The sequence below is a fragment of the Erinaceus europaeus genome, chromosome 8 (genome assembly GCF_950295315.1).
Source record: "Erinaceus europaeus chromosome 8, mEriEur2.1, whole genome shotgun sequence".
Taxonomy (NCBI): Eukaryota; Metazoa; Chordata; class Mammalia; order Eulipotyphla; family Erinaceidae; genus Erinaceus; species Erinaceus europaeus.
The window spans coordinates 2,296,379-2,315,723 of NC_080169.1; the positions used below are offsets into that span (position 1 = coordinate 2,296,379).

At 48.8% G+C, this 19,345-nt stretch overlaps 1 protein-coding gene and 1 long non-coding RNA gene across 2 annotated transcripts in view; both read left to right on the plus strand.

The window, feature by feature from the left end:
* LOC132539849 (uncharacterized) overlaps positions 1 to 19,345 on the plus strand; it is a 325,383-nt gene that overhangs the window by 270,298 nt on the left and 35,740 nt on the right. The window lies entirely within an intron of this gene.
* FKBP9 (FKBP prolyl isomerase 9) overlaps positions 14,730 to 19,345 on the plus strand; it is a 39,881-nt gene continuing 35,265 nt past the window's right edge. The window contains exon 1 of the mRNA XM_060195829.1: positions 14,730 to 15,049. Within this exon, the coding sequence (XP_060051812.1) occupies positions 14,820 to 15,049 (230 nt within the window). The 5' untranslated portion in view covers positions 14,730 to 14,819. The remainder of the gene's footprint in view (positions 15,050 to 19,345) is intronic.

Genomic DNA, 19,345 nt, shown 5'->3' on the forward strand with positions numbered 1-19,345 from the left:
GGTTACACATCACAGCGCACAAGGGCCTGGGTTCAAGTCCCCAATCCCCACTTGCAGGGGGAAAGCTTCATAAGTGGTGAAGCAGGGCTGCAGGTGTCTCTCTGTCTCTCTCCCTTTCTATCTCCCCCTCCCCTCTCAATTTCTCTCTGTCTCTGTCCAATAATAAACAAATTAAAAAAGAAAAGAGAAAAAGGGGAGTTGGGCGGTAGCGCAGTGGGTTAAGCGCACATGTTGCATTGCAAAGTGCAAGGACCAAGGACCTGCATAAGGATCCCGGTTCGAGCCCCCAGCTCCCCACCTGCAGGGGAGTCACTTCACAGGTGGTGAAGTAAAAGGCAACAAAAGGGAAAATAAATAAATAAAATCTAAAAAAAAAGAAAAGAAGAGAGAAAAAGAAGAGATATCACAGCATCTTACTACTCATGAAGTTTCTCTTTTAAAATATGAGCTTTGTGAGTGAAGCAGGTCTGCAGGCGTCTCTGTCTCTCTCCCTCCTTATTTCCCTCTCCCCTCTAAATTTCTCTCTTTTCCTGTCAAATAAAATAAAGTTTAAAAAATAAATTATTGGCAGGGGAGTCACTTCACAGGTGGTGAAGCAGGTCTGTAGGTGTATGTCTTTCTCTCCCCCTCTCTGTCTTCCCCTCTTCTCTCCATTTCTCTCTGTCCTATCCAACAACTACATCAATAACAACAACAATAATAACTACAGCAACAATTTTTTAAAAAAGGGCAACAAAAGGGAAAATAAATAAAAATTAAAAATATGATGACAGAGGACCTAGTGGGGGTTGTATTGTTATATGGGAAACTGGGGAAGTTATGCATGTACAAGCTATTGTATTTACTGTTGAATGTAAAACATTAATTCACCAATAAATAAATTTAATAAATTAAATTAAAATAAAATAAAAAATACATATAAATATGTATTTATTTATTTATTTAAAAAGTAACAACATTCCTGAAGAAATGGATGGGACTCTGTCCTTCGTCTATTGTCCAGAAGAGGGCGCTACACGGTTAGAATTCTGCCATTAACACTGGGCAGAAAGTCACCTCCAGGAAATCAAGCTTGTGCGAAAGAGAAACCAGGACTGGAGCAGGACCCAGGTTCCCGATCAACCAGTTCTGAAGACTTTGAAAGAAACGGTGTAGTGGGCCAGGGTGGTGGCGCACCTGGTTGAGCGCACATGTTACAGTGCACAAGGACCCAGGTTCGAGCCCCCGGTCCCCACCTGCAGGGGAAAAGCTTTGCAAGTGGTGAAGCAGGGCTGCAGGTGTCTCTCTGTCTCTTTCCCTCTCTGTCTCCCCCTTCCTCTTGACTTCTGGCTGTCTCTATCCAATAAAAAAATAAAGATTAAAAAAAAAAAAAGAAACGGTGTAGTGGAAGGCCCTGGCTTAGGGGGAGGCAGCAGGGCAGGGCTTCACAGAGGCGTGTGGAAGGCGGCTGGGCCCTTCAGCACCTCACCCAGCAAAGACACACTAATTACAGAGACAGCCATGGAGCTGTGCGGGCCCAGCAGCAGTCTGGGAGCCTAAGACTTGAGGGACATTCGAGGCAGGGTCAGTCTTGGACATACACTTGGGTAAAGGCATGAAGGGAGGGGCCCAGCGGTGGTGCACCTGGCCAAGGGCATACACTACAGTGTGCAAGTACCCAGGTTCAAGCCCCCAGCCCTCGCCTGCAGGGTATGCGGGGTGTGGATCCACTTGCCAACGCCCAGGCCAGTGGAGAAGCAGTTACAGAAGCCAGAACTCCCACCTTCTGCTCCCCATAAAGAATGTTGGTCCATGCTCTCTGCCAGGGAGAAATGATTGAAGGAAGATGACCAGAAGACTCTGAACTCCAGCTCCATCAGGACCCAGAGAGAGAAGAAGAAAGTAGTGATTGTGGGGGTTGTATTGTTATGTGGAAACCTGAGAAATGTTATGCATGTACAAATTATTGTATTTACGGTCGAATGTAAAACATTAATCGCTCAATAAAGGAAAAAAAAATTTTAAAGGGGGGGGAGAAAGTAGCGCAGGTTAAGCGCAGGTTGCACAAAGCACAAGGACCGGCTTCAGGATCCTGTTTCGAGCCTCTATCCGGCTCCCCACCTGCAGGGGGGTCGCTTCACAGGCGGTGAAGCAGGTCTGCAGGTGTCTGTCTGTCTCTCCCCCTCTCTGTCTTCCCCTCCTCTCTCCATTTCTCTCTGTCCTATCCAACAACGACAACAACAATAACAACAACAATAATTATCTACAATATAAAACAACCAGGGCAACAAAAGGGAATAAATATATATTTATTTTTATTATCTTTATTTATTGGATAGAGACAGCCAGAAATCAAGAGGAAAGGGGTTGATAGGGAGAGAGACAGAGAGACACCTGCAGCCCTGCTTCACCCCTCATGAAGCTTTCCCTCTGCAGGTGGGGACCGGGGGCTCGAACCTGGGTCCTTGCGCATTGTAATACATGCGCTCAACCAGGTGCTCCACCACCTGGCCCCATAAATATATATTTTTTTAAAGTAGTAGTAACAGGTGTAGGTGTGACCTGGAAAGGAAGAGAAGATGGGAACATGGGACAAAATGGACAAATATATATAAATACAGACAGATGGTTGTAGAAATAACAGCTAACCCATATCTGCAACCTTGGGAGGACTGCTGGAGCTTCTAACAGAGGTGCTGGGAACACCACTCTGGGGTGGGAATAGTGTGCAGTTCTACCACTGTTATCTTATAGTTTTGTAAATCAATACTAAGGCACTAGTAACATTTGTAAAAAATCAGGAGGGTATAGGAAACTTGATATGACTAATGTGGACGAGAAGGACAGTGACACTGAAGAGTCAGCTCTCTGTCTGCTTAGCCAGTCTGGCAGGTGTGAGCACCACGTGTAACTTGAGCTTGTGTGAAAAATCCAGACAGACAATCGACAGATGAAGCATCATTGATTTGAGAGCGATTTATTTATTTATTTCCTCTTTGTTGCCCTTGTTGTATTGTTGTAATTGATGTCGTCACTGTTGGATAGGACAGAGAGAAATGGAGAGAGGAGGGGAAGACAGAGAGGGGGAGAGAAAGACAGACACCTGCAGACCTGCTTCACCGCCTGTGAAGCGACTCCCCTGCAGGTGGGGAGCTGGGGGCTCGAACCGGGATCCTTTTGCTGGTCCTTGCGCTTTGCGCCACGTGCGCTTAACCCACTGCGCTACCGCCCGACTCCCAAGAGCAATTTTTTAAAACTTTTTTTTTTTAAGATTTGATTTATTTATGAGAAAGATAGGAGGAGAGAGAAAGAACCAGAATCACTCTGGCACATGTGCTGCCGGGGATTGAACTCCAGACCTCATGCTTGAGAGTCCAAAGCTTTACCACTGTGCCACCTCCCAGACCACAAAACTATTTTTAATTAATAAATTAATTATTTTTATCAGAGCACTGCTCAGCTCTGTTTTATGGTGATATGGGGGACTGAACCTGGGACCTTGCAGCCTCAGGCATTCGAGTCTGTTTGCATAACCATTGCGCTATCTCCCCATCATTGATTAATTATTCTGGGAAGACTGATAACCATGGGACAGTGGCAATACTATCTAAGCAAGTTAAATACTTAAAAAAATATTGTTTACTTGTTTATTTTGATTAGAGTCAGAAATGAAGAGGGAAGAGGAAGATAGATAGATAGATAGAGATAGAGAGAGAGAGAGAGAGACCTGCAGCCCTGCTTTCCTGCTTGTGTGAAGCTTCCTCCCTACAGGTGGGGAATAGGGGCTTGAACTGTGGTCCTTTTGCACTATGTAATGTCTGTGCTCAGTCAGGTGCACCGCACCACCACCCAGAGCCCCCAGAGTTTTAAATTTTTTTTTCATGTCACAGGATACCCCAGCCACCCAAACAAAACAAATCAATTATGCTACAGAGGTTTATAAACACAGGCCTTCTGAGTACACCAAGGCCCCACGTGCCTTTGAACACTGCAGAATTTTAAAAAGAAAAAGCAGGAGGCATGGAATTCTGGTGGTAGGAACGGTATGGCCTTGCACCCCTGCTGTCTTGCAGTCTTGTTAATCATTATTAAGACATTATTTCGACCCGAACTGCCCCTGTGGCTACAGGCAGACTATTCTTCTTCTTCTAGCGTTTGCCCTTCTTCCGTAGCCAGTCAACAGGTCAGGTTGAAAGCTGTCAGGAGCTGCTTGTTGCTGGCTTTGAAAGTGACTGGGATCCATGTGGATTCAGTCGGCTAGGAAGGATTGTCAGTTTCCCCAATGAATGGGTACTCACGGGATGCACCACGGGAAGGTCCATCCAATGCATCCCAGACAGACTATGACCCACATAGTCAACGACTGCCACCTCTCCAGATTCAAAGGAGGTCTTGAAACTTTACATCAGGCTCAACCTGACGCTGTTGACTGGCTACGGAAGAAGGGCAAACGCTAGAAGAAGAAGACATTATTTAAAGAAGGAGGAGGAGGAGAAGTAGTTGTTCTCCCAGAGCAATAGATCCAGGTGAAACACTTCATGTGGATTGTATTGTAGGCCAGTCTGCGTGCCGGAAGTGGCAATACAGGCTGATAAAGGCACTCCACGGTGTCATGATTTGCTCTCTGGAATCTGAAAACAGGGCTTTCCATGTGCTAGCCCTCAAGTGTTTAGGAACACCTGATTTAATTAAAACAAAAACAAAAAAACTCAGAAAGTACTCTTCCTATCTTTATAGATCGTATTTCCCCACGCGCACCCCCAGAAGGGGGTGGTTCTTTGCAATTTGAAACCGTTCTTTAGGCCAGCAAGGTCTCGGGTCATGGCAGGTTCCAACAGAGCTGGAACTGAAGGGAGCTTTGGTGTTGTGGTTCTTTTTATGTCTGCTTTTTTTTCCCCCTTCTTTTTCTTTTATCTTTAACTTCCAAGCAGCTCCTCCTCCTCCTCTTCCTCCTTCTTTTAAAGCTATTTTATTTTAGTGGTCCAGGAAGTGGTGTAGTGGGTAAAGCATTGAACTCTCAAGCATGAGGTCCTGAGTTTGATCCCAGGCAGCACATGTACCAGAGTGATTTCTGGTTTTCTCTCTCTCTCTCTCTCTCCCTATCTTTCAAATAAATAAGTAAAATCTTAAACTTTTTAAATTTTATTTTAATCAGAGAGACAGAGAGGGACAGGGGTAGATAGTATAGTGGTTATGCAAAGAGACTCTCATGCCTGAGGCTCCAAAGTCCCAGGTTCAATCCCCCGCACCACCATAAGCCAGAGCTGAGCAGGGCTCTCTGGTGTTTCTCTGTGTCTTTCTCTCTCTGCATCTCTCTCAAAAATAAAATAAATGAAATATTTAAAAAAGAGAAAGAGAGAGAGAGAGAATGAGCAGAGCACTGCTCAGCTCTGGCTTATGGTGGGGCTGGGGATTCCTGGGACCTCAGAGCCTCAAGCATGGAAGTCTTTAGCACAATCATGGTGATGTCTCCCAGTTTTTGCTTGCTTGCTTGCTTTTTTTCTCTGGCTTATGGTGGTATGGTGGTGAGTTAAACCTAGGACCTCAGAGCCTCAGGCATGAGAGTCTCTTTGCATAACCATTATGCTATCTACTCCCCCTCTCTGTTTTTTAACAATGGAAAGAAAGGAGAGAAAAGAAGAAGGAAGACAATGGAGGGAATAAGGTGGGTAGACAGACAGCATGATGGTTATGCAGAGAGACTCTTGCCTGAGGCTCCTGTATCCCAGGTTCAACCCCCCACCCCCCAGCACCATCATAAACCAGAGCTGAGTAGTTCTCCCGTGTTAAAAAAAAAAAAAAGGGAGTCGGGCTGTAGCGCAGCGGGTTAAGCGCAGGTAGCGCAAAGCACAAGGACCGGCATAAGGATCCCGGTTCGAACCCCGGCTCCCCACCTGCAGGGGAGTCGCTTCACAGGCGGTGAAGCAGGTCTGCAGGTATCTGTCTTTCTCTCCTCCTCTCTGTCTTCCCCTCCTCTCTCCATTTCTCTCTGTCCTATCCAACAACAACAACAACAATAATAACTACAACAATAAAACAACAAGGGCAACAAAAGGGAATAAATAAATAAAATAAATATTTAAAAAATTAAAAAAAAAAAAAAAAGGAGTGCCTTTGCCCCCGAGGATGCTAAGTCAGCCAGCTATGACTCTTTCTCTTGTGAAGAACAACTGTGTGGTCATCAGCTTGTCCTGATGCTAGAAGCAGCAGCTTAAGATAACCGACTGTGCCCTGCAGTTTACCCCATCGGACTTTTACTACTGGTGGTGGGAATTGTGTGAAGTTGTACCCCCTTATCCTATTGTTTAGTCAATGTTTCCTTTTTATAAATAAAAAATTGTTATCTATGCCCACCTGAGGCCAGTAGTGCTGTATTCTCTAGGTCAGCTCCTGGCAGTGCTTGCTAATCCTCCCGCAGACACCCTGCCTCTTCCTCCTTTCCTTATTTAGACAACAAGGAGACTGTGAGCTCTGAGGCCCAGCTCAGGGGTGGAGGAGACAGTTCTGTGTCAGGTATCAAAGGTGGGAGAAGGCTGAGGGGGGTGTCTTGCTGGCCACTGTCAGCTACACACCCTTTTGCAAAAGAATAAATGCCTTGCTTCAACTCCTTATTTTTTGCCTTGACAAGTCATTTTAATTGGACTTCACTCACAACATACCTTTTCTACTTTGCCACATGCTGAGTCACATCCTTCTCCTTTTTTTTTTTTTCATTTTTTGATTATCTTTATTTATTGGATAGAGACAACAAGAAATTGAGAGGGTAGGGGAGATAGAGAGGGAGAGAGACAGAGAGACACCTGCAGTCCTGCTTCTGCACTCGTGAAGCTTTCCCCCTACAGGTGGGGACCCGGGGCTTGAACCCAGGTCCTTGCTAACTATAGAGGGATCTTCGACTTGTCTTCTTTGCCCTCTGTGAGGCCTGGCCTGCTATCAAGGGCAGAGCCATACACAACTGCAAGGCTCACAGTCTCCTGCTCACAGCTCTCCAGCCCCACTTTTTACTGAACTTTGAATTTATTTCACAGCAGTGATTTTTAATTTTTTTTCCTAAATTTTTATCTTTATTTACTTACTGCATAGAGAGAGCCAGAAATCGAGAGGGAAGGGGGAGATAGAAAAGGAGACGGCGATACCTACAGCCCTGCTTCACCACTAGTGAAGCTTCACCCCTGCAGGTGGGAACCAGGGGCTTGAACCTGAGTCCTTGAGCACACTGTACTGTGTGTGCTCAACCAGAGGCTTGAACCTGAGTCCTTGAGCACTGTAATGTGTGTGCTCAACCAGGGGCTTGAACCTGAGTCCTTGAGCACTGTACTGTGTGTGCTCAACCAGGGGCTTGAACCTGAGTCCTTGAGCACTGTACTGTGTGTGCTCAACCAGGGGCTTGAACCTGAGTCCTTGAGCCCTGTACTGTGTGTGCTCAACCAGGGGCTTGAACCTGAGTCCTTGAGCCCTGTAATGTGTGTGCTCAACCAGGGGCTTGAACCTGAGTCCTTGAGCACTGTAATGTGTGTGCTCAACCAGGGGCTTGAACCTGAGTCCTTGAGCACTGTAATGTGTGTGCTCAACCAGGGGCTTGAACCTGAGTCCTTGAGCACTGTGCTGTGTGTGCTCAACCAGGGGCTTGAACCTGAGTCCTTGAGCACTGTGCTGTGTGTGCTCAACCAGGGGCTTGAACCTGAGTCCTTGAGCACTGTGCTGTGTGTGCTCAACCAGGGGCTTGAACCTGAGTCCTTGAGCCCTGTGCTGTGTGTGCTCAACCAGGGGCTTGAACCTGAGTCCTTGAGCACTGTGCTGTGTGTGCTCAACCAGGGGCTTGAACCTGAGTCCTTGAGCACTGTACTGTGTGTGCTCAACCAGGGGCTTGAACCTGAGTCCTTGAGCCCTGTAATATGTGTGCTCAACCAGGGGCTTGAAGCTGAGTCCTTGAGCCCTGTACTGTGTGTGCTCAACCAGGGGCTTGAAGCTGAGTCCTTGAGCCCTGTAATGTGTGTGCTCAACCAGGGGCTTGAACCTGAGTCCTTGAGCCCTGTAATGTGTGTGCTCAACCAGGGGCTTGAACCTGAGTCCTTGAGCACTGTGCTGTGTGTGCTCAACCAGGGGCTTGAACCTGAGTCCTTGAGCCCTGTAATGTGTGTGCTCAACCAGGGGCTTGAACCTGAGTCCTTGAGCCCTGTAATGTGTGTGCTCAACCAGGGGCTTGAAGCTGAGTCCTTGAGCCCTGTAATGTGTGTGCTCAACCAGGGGCTTGAACCTGAGTCCTTGAGCACTGTAATGTGTGTGCTCAACCAGGGGCTTGAACCTGAGTCCTTGAGCACTGTGCTGTGTGTGCTCAACCAGGGGCTTGAACCTGAGTCCTTGAGCACTGTGCTGTGTGTGCTCAACCAGGGGCTTGAACCTGAGTCCTTGAGCACTGTGCTGTGTGTGCTCAACCAGGGGCTTGAACCTGAGTCCTTGAGCCCTGTGCTGTGTGTGCTCAACCAGGGGCTTGAACCTGAGTCCTTGAGCACTGTGCTGTGTGTGCTCAACCAGGGGCTTGAACCTGAGTCCTTGAGCACTGTACTGTGTGTGCTCAACCAGGGGCTTGAAGCTGAGTCCTTGAGCCCTGTAATATGTGTGCTCAACCAGGGGCTTGAAGCTGAGTCCTTGAGCCCTGTACTGTGTGTGCTCAACCAGGGGCTTGAAGCTGAGTCCTTGAGCCCTGTAATGTGTGTGCTCAACCAGGGGCTTGAACCTGAGTCCTTGAGCCCTGTAATGTGTGTGCTCAACCAGGGGCTTGAACCTGAGTCCTTGAGCACTGTGCTGTGTGTGCTCAACCAGGGGCTTGAACCTGAGTCCTTGAGCCCTGTAATGTGTGTGCTCAACCAGGGGCTTGAACCTGAGTCCTTGAGCCCTGTAATGTGTGTGCTCAACCAGGGGCTTGAAGCTGAGTCCTTGAGCCCTGTACTGTGTGTGCTCAACCAGGGGCTTGAACCTGAGTCCTTGAGCCCTGTAATGTGTGTGCTCAACCAGGGGCTTGAACCTGAGTCCTTGAGCCCTGTAATGTGTGTGCTCAACCAGGGGCTTGAACCTGAGTCCTTGAGCCCTGTGCTGTGTGTGCTCAACCAGGGGCTTGAACCTGAGTCCTTGAGCCCTGTGCTGTGTGTGCTCAACCAGGGGCTTGAACCTGAGTCCTTGAGCCCTGTGCTGTGTGTGCTCAACCAGGGGCTTGAACCTGAGTCCTTGAGCCCTGTAATGTGTGTGCTCAACCAGGGGCTTGAACCTGAGTCCTTGAGCCCTGTAATGTGTGTGCTCAACCAGGGGCTTGAACCTGAGTCCTTGAGCCCTGTAATGTGTGTGCTCAACCAGGGGCTTGAACCTGAGTCCTTGAGCACTGTGCTGTGTGTGCTCAACCAGGGGCTTGAACCTGAGTCCTTGAGCCCTGTGCTGTGTGTGCTCAACCAGGGGCTTGAACCTGAGTCCTTGAGCCCTGTGCTGTGTGTGCTCAACCAGGGGCTTGAACCTGAGTCCTTGAGCACTGCGCTGTGTGTGCTCAACCAGGGGCTTGAACCTGAGTCCTTGAGCACTGTGCTGTGTGTGCTCAACCAGGGGCTTGAACCTGAGTCCTTGAGCACTGTGCTGTGTGTGCTCAACCAGGGGCTTGAACCTGAGTCCTTGAGCACTGTGCTGTGTGTGCTCAACCAGGGGCTTGAACCTGAGTCCTTGAGCCCTGTGCTGTGTGTGCTCAACCAGGGGCTTGAACCTGAGTCCTTGAGCCCTGTGCTGTGTGTGCTCAACCAGGGGCTTGAACCTGAGTCCTTGAGCCCTGTGCTGTGTGTGCTCAACCAGGGGCTTGAACCTGAGTCCTTGAGCACTGTGCTGTGTGTGCTCAACCAGGGGCTTGAACCTGAGTCCTTGAGCCCTGTAATGTGTGTGCTCAACCAGGGGCTTGAACCTGAGTCCTTGAGCACTGTGCTGTGTGTGCTCAACCAGGGGCGTCACCACCTGGCCCCCAGCAGTGATTTTTTTTCAGCCAACAATATATTGTCCTTACTTTGTAGAAAAGGAGGAGGTCCAGAGAGCTGTGCCCAAGGATGAAGCAAGCAGTCCTAAGTCATGGATCTGTGGATAAAAAACTAGGGGACCAGCGGTAGCAGCCGGTTAAGCCCACGTGGCACAAAGCGCAAGGACCTAGTTCCAGCCCCCACCTGTGCAGGCGTCTTTCTCTCCCTGTCTTCCCCTCCTCTCTCCATTTCTCTCTCCTATTCAACAACGATGATATCAATAACAACAACAATAATGACAACAACAATTTAAAAAAGTGCTAGTTATGAGTGGGGGAGAGGGAGTCAGTAACATAATGGTTATGCAAAGAGTCTGTCATGCCTGAGGCTCCAAAGTTAAAGGTTCAATCCCCTCCCACCACTATAAACCAGAGGGGCAGGGAGCGCAAGCGAACAAGAGGGCCACCAAACCCCAAAGCTTGCTCAGCCCGGGTTGCTGCTGGGGCTCAGGGCGTCTCTAGGCAAGGCCCGGGACCACCCAGCGAGCCCGCTCCAGCACAGACACTTGCTTATCGCGTCATTTAAGGGTTTATGTGCTACGCTTGTTGACACATGGGTACCTAGCTCCTGTGACAGGTGTTCAGCACAAAGTTTTACAGTTCATTTTATCTTTAACACATTGGGAAAAAAAAAAAAAAACACCACAAACACATTAGGGAAAAAACACACATAGAGAAAGTAAAATAACAGTATTGGGAAATACTTGCCTTAAAAGTAGCATTCACGGCTGGCAAGAGAGTTCACCTGGGAGGGTTTGTTTTGATCTTTTTTTTTTAATTTTTTAAATATTTATTTTATTTATTTATTCCCTTTTGTTGCCCTTGTTGTTTTATTGTTGTAGTTATTATTGTTGTTGTCGTTGTTGGATAGGACAGAGAGAAATGGAGAGAGGAGGGGAAGACAGGAGGAGAGAAAGATAGACACCTGCAGACCTGCTTCACCGCCTGTGAAGCGACTCCCCTGCAGGTGGGGAGCCGGGGTTCGAACCGGGATCCTTATGCCGGTCCTTGTGCTTTGCGCCACCTGCGCTTAACCCGCTGCGCTACAGCCCGACTCCCCTGTTTTGATCTTTTTTATTAAGATTTTTAAATATTTATTTATTCCCTTTTTTTTTTTTGTTTGTTAGTTCATTGTTGGGTAGAGACAGAGAGAACTCTCCATCCTTGCACATGCCAATCTGTGTGTTCAGCCCTGCACGCCATCACCCAGCTCTGCTGAGAGCATTTTTTTTCCTTTTCTCTCCAGGGTTATTGCTTGGGGTCTGCACTGCTCCTGGAGGCCATTTTCTCTATTTTGTTGTTGCTTTATTATTGTTGTTGGATAGGACAGAGAGAAATAGAGAGAAGAGGCAGAACAGACAGGGGGAAAGGCCACTGCAGACCTGCTTCACTGCCTGTGAGGTGACCCCCTGCAGGTGGGGAATGAAGGGATCCAGCTGGGTCTGTTGCTCTGGTCCTTGCACTTCTCATCATGTGAACTTAACCCAGCTGTGCCACCACCTGAATCCTAACCATTAACATTTCAATGCTATGCAGTTAGTTTTTCAGGAGATTCCCAAGATCTGTTATAATGTTGTGTCTTATCTTAATTTTATAGAGGATATTGAAACATTTTAAATTTGCAATAGGTCTGCTCAAATGACTTATTATTCCTTTAAGAAGCTACTGAATTGTCTGCTCATGTTCATTTACTTAAGTCTGCGTGCATGCATATAAGTCACTAGATGGTTGTCCACGTTATTTTTTTTTTATTTTTATATTTATTTATTTTCCCTTTTGTTGCCCTTATCGTCATTCTTGTTGTTGTTGTTATTGCTGTCGTTGTTGTTGGATAGGACAGAGAGAAATGGAGAGAGGAGGGGAAGACAGAGAGAGGGAGAGAAAATTAGACACCTGCAGACCTGCTTCACCGCCTTTGAAGCGATGCCCCTGTAGGTGGGGAGCCAGGGGCTTGAACCGGGATCCTTAGCTGGTCCTTGCGCTTTGCACCACGTACACTTAACCCGTTGCACTACCGCCTGACTCCCAAGGTTTGATTTATTTATGAGATAGAGAGGAGGAAAGAGAAAGAACCAGACATCACTCTGGCACATGTGCTGCCGGGGATCGAACTCGGGACCTCATGCTTGAGAGTCCAAAGCTTTACCACTGCGCCACCTCCCGGACCACTTGAATGAATTTCTTTTTTTTTTTTTTTTTAAATATTTATTTATTCCCTTTTGTTGCCCTAGTTGTTTTATTGTTGTAGTTATTATTGTTGTCATTATTGTTGGATAGGACAGAGAGAAATGGAGAGAGGAGGGGAAGACAGAGAGGGGGAGAGAAAGACAGACACCTGCAGACCTGCTTCACCACCTGTGAAGCGACGCCCCTGCAGGTGGGGAGCCGGGGTTCGAACCGGGATCCTTATGCCGGTCCTTGTGCTTTGCGCCACCTGCGCTTAACCCACTGCGCTACGGCCCGACTCCCTTGAATGAATTTCTTGAGGCATCTGAGCCTCTAGCAAAGTCCTCTGGGGCTTAGTAACCAGTGTGGGCTCAGGTGGGATGCTGGTATTCAGTTTCAAATCACATTGAATCCAGTGTTTTCCTTGGAGAAAGCTCAGCAACTTAAAATTTTCTCTTGGACAATAGTGTACAGCCTCCATACATACCTCCTCCTTTCTCTAAATATTAAAAAGAAAATCAATGGGAGAATGACTTGTCTTTTGCTTATTTGTTATTCATTTATTTTTGCTTGTTTGTTTTTATAACTAATCTGTTTGTAGCATCTTAGGAAATAAATGGGGGTGTGGTCTGGGTGGTGGCACAGTGGATAAAGCACTGGACTCTCAAACATGAGGTCCTGAGTTCAATCCTTGGCACCACATGTACCAGTGATATCTGGTTCTTTCTCTTTCTCATAATACATAAAAAACAATTAAAAAAAAAGAAAAGAAATAGGGGTTGAGAGGTGGCACATCTGGTTAAGCACTCATATTACAGTGCTCAAGGACCCAGGTTCTGGCCCCTGGTCCCCACCTGCAGGGGAGGTAGTTTTTTTCACAAGTGGTGACGCAGGGCTGCAGGTGCCTCTGTCTCTCTCCCTCCCTCCTCAATTTCTCTCTGTCTCTGTCCACTAATAAATAAAAAAAATTTTAAAGATTTTATTTATTTATGAGAAAGATAGGAGGAGAGAGAAAGAACCAGACATCACTCGGGCACATGTGCTGCCGGGGATCAAACTCGGGACCTCATGCTTGAGAGTCCAAAGCTATAGCACTGCGCCACCTCCCGGACCACATAAAAATATTTTTTTAAAAAAGAAAAATAAATAGATTGGAGGCCAGGTGGTGGCAAACCCGGTTAGGTGCACACCTGGGTTCTAGCCTTTAGTCTCCACTTCATGAGTGGTGAAGCAGGGCTGCAGGTGTCTTTCCTTCTCCCTCTCCCCCTCTCTAAATACCTCTTTGTCCTAGCAAATAAAATAAAGCTAAAAAATTAAAATAATAAATAGAAAACAAATAGGTTCGGGCCGAGGAGTCAGCATAATGGTTATGCAAAGAGGACTTTGAAACTTTTCAAGCACTGAGTTCTCAGGTTCAAACCCTAGCATCCACCATAAGCCAGAGCTGAGTAGTGTTCTGGTAAGACTTCTGTCTTTCACAAAGCAAAATCTATGCTTTTACCAATTAAAAAAAAAAGAATCTGAGGGGCCAGGCAGTGGCGCACCTGGTTGACAGCACACATTACAGTGCCTAAGGACTTGGGTTCAAGCCCCTGGTCGCCACCTGCAGGGGAAAAAAACTTCAGGAGTGGTAAAACAGGTCTGCATGTGTGTCTCTCTGTCTCTTTCCTTCTCTATCTCCCTCTCCCCTCTCAAATTCCGTCTCTGGCGGTAGTGCAGCGGGTTAATTAAGCACGTGGCACAAAGCGCAATGACCCGCCAAGGATCCCACCTGCAGGGGGGTCGCTTCCCAGGCGGTGAAGCAGGTCTGCAGGTGTCTGTCTTTCTCTCCCCCTCTCTGTCTTCCCCTCCTCTCTCCATTTCTCTCTGTCCTATCCAACAACATCGAATAATAACTACAACAATAAAACAAGGGCAACAAAAGGAAATAAATAAATGTATATATATATAAAAATCTCAGTAGTCGGGTGGTAGCGCAGCGGTTAAGCGCAGGTGGCACAAAGCCCAAGGACCAGCGTAAGGATCCCGGTTCGAGCCCCCAGCTCCTCACCTGCAGGGGAGTCGCTTCCCAGGCGGTGGAGCAGGTCTGCAGGTGTCTGTCTTTCTCTCCCCCTCTCTGTCTTCCCCTCCTCTCTCCATTTCTCTCAACAACAACGACATCAATAACTACAGCAATAAAAAAACCAAGGGCAACAAAAGGGGAAAATGAATAAATAAATATATTTTTTAAAAGTCTTAAAAAAATTCTTTCCTTATCCAATAATAAAAATACTTTTTTTTTTTTAAATGAGTTTTTCGTTCTCCCCTCAAAGCAGCTACGGATTGTCTTTTACAACACAAAGTCCATGCTTGAAACATATCCAAAAAAAAAATCTGTTTTCTCTCTCTCTCTCTCTCTCCTCAAAAAAGCGAGGGGTCCTGGATGGGCAGCCACGTCGGAGCGGTCCCGGGCTGGGGGCGGAGAGGCTGGGCCGCAGGGCCCGCCCCGGGGTGGGGATGCTGCCGGGCGGCCGGGCTCCTCCCCGGGTGCTGGTCCCGGGGCTCCACGTTCGCAGGGCGGCGCGCAGGCCCGTCCCGCCCGGCTCCGGCTCCGGCTCCTCGGTCCTCGGCCCCGCGCCCCGCCGCCGCCATGGCGCCCCGAGCCCGGCCGTGGGCCCCGCCGCCGCCGCTGCTGCTGCTGCTGCTCTGGGTGAGCGGACACGCGGCGCCCGTGGCCGGCCTGGGCCTCGACCCCGGCGCGGGGCTGCAGCTCGAGCGGCGCTTCGTGCCCGACCGCTGTCCGCGCGCCGTGCGCAGCGGCGACTTCGTGCGCTACCACTACGTGGGCACCTTCCCCGACGGGCGCAAGTTCGACTCCAGGTACCGCGCCCGCGCTCCGCCCGGGCCTGGGCCTCCGGGAGGACCGACAGACCCGCCGCCCCGGCCCCGCCCCGCGGCCTCCCTCCCTCCCTCCTTCCCTCCAGCCCGAGCAGCCCCGCGGGAGCCCCTCCTCGCCTTCCCTCCCTCCATCCGGGGCAGCCCCGCGGGAGCCTCCTCCTCTCCTTCCCTCCCTCCCTCCCTCCCTCCAGCCCGAGCAGCCCCGCGGGAACTCCTCCTCTCCTTCCTTCACTCCCTCCCTCCATCCGGGGCAGCCCCGCGGGAGCCTCCTCCTCTCCTTCCCTCCCTCCCTCCCTCCACCCAGAGCAGCCCCGCGGGAGCCTCTTTCCCTCCCTCTCTCCTTCCCTCCCTCTCTTCTTCCCTCCCTCTCTCCTTCTCTCCCTTCCTCCCTCACTCCCTCCTTCCCTCCAGCCGGAGCAGCCCCGCGGGAGCCCCTCTCCTTCCTTCCGTCCCTCCCCCCCAGCCTCCTCTTCTCCTTCCCTCCCTCCCTCCCTCCACCCGGAGCAGCCCCCCGGGAGCCTCCTCCTCTCCTTCCTCCCCTCCCCCCTCCCTCCACCCGGAGCAGGCCCCCCCCCCCCAGCCTGGAAGCTGGGTGTGCTGCACCCTGGAGTTGCCACTGCTCAGCCTTGGACGCGAGCATCCCAGAGGGGCTGGGACAAGACCCGGCCTGGGTCTCCTCCTGGGGCTTACACACAGGCAAAGTCTGTGCAGAATGGCCCCTGCCTGAGATGCACCCCTCTCCATTTCTGCCTGTCACCTCCCTTTGCTGTACGGTCTCTCTGGCTGGCCCCTAGTGTATCTGTCTATATAGTTTGCTGATGCCTCTTGCAGATGGTGGTGCCATGATGTCGTAGAGAGGACCTTTGACAGGCGTTCCAACTGCTTCCCATGTATTGGATTCCTCCATTGATTTATTTATTTTGCCTCCAGGGTTATCGCTGGGCTTCATGCCTGTACTACGAATCCACTGCTCCTGCAGGCCATTTTTCCCTTTTTTTTGTTGTCCTTGTAGTTATTCTTGTCATAGCTGTTGTTGTTGGATAGGAGAGCGAGAAATGGAGAGAGGAGGGGAAGACAGAGATGGGGAGAGAAACATACACACCTGCAGACCTGTTTCACTGCCTGTGAAGTGACTCCCCTGCAGGTGGGGAGCCTGGACTCGAACCGGGATCCTTACGCTGGTCCTTGGGCTTTGTGCCACGTGCGCTTAACCCGCTGCGTTACCCGACTTCACACTCTAATTCTTTTTTTTACACACTAATTCTTATAATTCATTCTCCCTCTCTTTTATTGCGCCAGGGTTATTGCTGGGTCTCGGTGCCAGCACTACAAATCCGCCACACTACAGATCCCAGCAGCCATATTTTACTTTTTTTTTTTGGATAGGACAGAGAGAACATGAGAGGAGGAAGGGGAGATAAGAGAGGGAGAGAAACAGACTTGCAAAGCTGCGTCACCGCTTGTGAAGCGTCCCTGCTGCAGGTGGGGAGCAAAGACTGGAACCGGGGTCCTTGTACTTGGTGATACATGTGCTTGACCCGGGGCAACACACCACCTGGTTTCGGATTATCAGAGGTGCTGGGGTATTCACTGCCCTCATGTACCAGTGACGCCACTTGAGGCCCTGGAAGCCAAGAAATTTGTTTGAATGGCATCAATTTTAAACCCAGACCAAGTTCTGAGCCTGTGCTCCTCACCCCTTCTTTCTCATCCTTTTCCAGACTCTGAGAAGAGGTGGTTCCCAGCTGGTTCCTTTGCGCCGAGGCCCCTGTATTCCCACTATTCTGTCCTTTACTCTGCCATGAGCTCCCAGCTCCTCTCCTCATCTTCTCTCCAGTGTAAGGTTGACAGCCCCCTTTTCCTCCTGCTCCTGTCTTCTCTCTAAAACTTTGTTACTAACCCAGTTCTGTGCCTGCATTTCTCTCAAGAAAACCAGGCAAAAAAGAACTGCTCTCTGTCCTAGGCAACATTAGGCTCATTGTTAAAGTGACTTTCCAAAAACAAAAGGGTTGGGGAGATAGCATAATGGTTCTACAAAAAGCCTTTCATGCCTGAGGTACCAAAGGTCCCAGGTTCAATCCCCAGCACCACCATAAGTCAGAGCTGAGTAGTGTTCTGGTAAAAGGAAGGAAAAAAAAAAAAGGCTTGCTTTTTTTGAAATTTCGGAAATAAATTTACCAAAGCTGTTGTGTGTAATGCAGGGCACATAGCAACTGCTCAGAAATCTTTCTTAGTGTTGTTTGGGCTGCTTCTCTTTAAAAATGGCATAACAGAAATAGCATTCTCCTACTACACAACTTGGTGATGTAAAATGTATGATTCACTGGTTTTAGTGTATTTGTGTGTGGTCCTCACAGCTATTTAAATCTTAGAAGATGTGGGGGCCAGGTGATTGTGCACATGTTACAGTGTGGAAGGACCCAGGTTCAAGCCCCAGACCCCACCTGCAGGGGGAAAGCTTTGTGAGTGGTGAAGCAGGGCTGCAGGTGTCTCCCTCTCTATTACCTCCTTCTCTCTCGATTTATGACAGTCTCTGTCCAATAGATAAATAAAGATAAAAAAAAATTTAAAAAAGATTTTTTTATCACTCCAGGGGAAAAAAAGTCTTTGGACCATTAGTAGTCACTTCTCTTTTTCAGTAGTCACTTGACTCCCTCTAGCCCCCTAGGTAACAAGTAACCCACCATTGTGTGTGTGTGTGTGTGTGTGTGTGTGTGTGTGTGTAGTAGTCAGATTTCCAGGATTCTCATCTGTCTGTGTAGGAGCGAGATTTTCAGAGTTCTCATCTATCTATCCAAGTACGTAGTTTGAACTTTTTTTTTCTTTTCATTTTTAAAATTATTTTTATTTATTGATTGGATAGAGACAGTCAGAAATTGAGAGGGAATAGGGAGATAGGGTGAGAGACAAAGAGACACCTGCAGCACTACTTCACCACTTGTGAAGCTTTCCCCCTGCAGGTGGGGACTGGGGGCTTGAACCTGGGTCCTTGTGCACTGTAACATGTGCATTCAACTAGGTGCACCACCACTCGGCCCCCTCTTTCTTTCTTAAAAAAAAATTTTTTTTGAGGGGCCAGGTGGTGGCACACCTGGTTAAGCGCACACTTTACAGTGCGCAAGGACCCAGGTTTGAACCCCTGGCCTCCACCTGCAGGAGGAAAGCTTCACAAGTGTTAAAGCAGGGCTGCAGGTGCCTCTCTATCTCTCTCCTTCTCTCTCACCCTCTTCCCTCTCAATTTATGACTGTCTCTATCCAGCAAATAAATAGATAAAATAATAAAATAAGGGAGTCGGGCGGTAGTGCAGCGGGTTAAACGCATGCGGCGCAAAGCACAAGGACTGGCAGAAGGATCCCGGTTCGAGCCCCCGTCTTCCCACCTGCAGGGGAGTCGCTTCCCAGGCGGTGAAGCAGGTCTGCAGGTGTCTGTCTTTCTCTCCCCCTCTCTCTCTTCCATTCCTCTCTCCATTTCTCTCTGTCCTATCCAACAACGACAACAATAACTACAACAATAAAACAACAAGGGCAACAAAAGGAAATAAATAAATAAATAAAAATTATAAAAAAATAATAATAAAATAAAATTTGATGTTACCTTTCTTTATTTATTTATTGGACAGAGACAGCCAGAAATAGAGAGGTAAAGGGGAGCTAGAGGGATGCCAGGCTAGCGTGGGGGTGCCTCTTCCCGGGCGCATACTCTCTGGGTTGGAGAGAACTCGACCGGAGCCAGCCTGGCCGCTACTCAGTGACATGAGAGAGATGACTCAGGAACCAAACATGTGGCACGAGGCAGTGCAATTCTTTATTGCTCAGAGAGCCAAGGCTTTTAAAGGGCAGACCTGGAAGTGGCAAGTTGGAAATGGAAATGGCTAGGAAAGGGGCGGAGAAAGGCAAAAGGGGCTGGGAAGGTTGAAACTTCCTTAGCAACTGTTGCAAGGGTTTTAACTGGTGAGATTAATACTACCCTGCAGGCAGGGTGGGTCTTGAGGGTAAAAAGAAGTTAGATCAAAGGAACAGAATGGGTGGGCATCTTTAAGGCAAAACAATGATTATGTAGATAGGCCATAGTATCAGCAAATGAAGGGTGCTTTGTGAGCCCTGGTGAGCTCAACCACATCTGCACAATTTCCTGACAGAGGGAGAGACAGAGACACTTGTAACACTGCTTCACCACTTGCAAAGCTTTTCCCCTATAGGTGGGGATTGGGGCTTGAACCTGGGTCCTTGCTCACTGTAGCATGTGCGTTCAACCAGGTGTGCCACCACCTGGCCCCT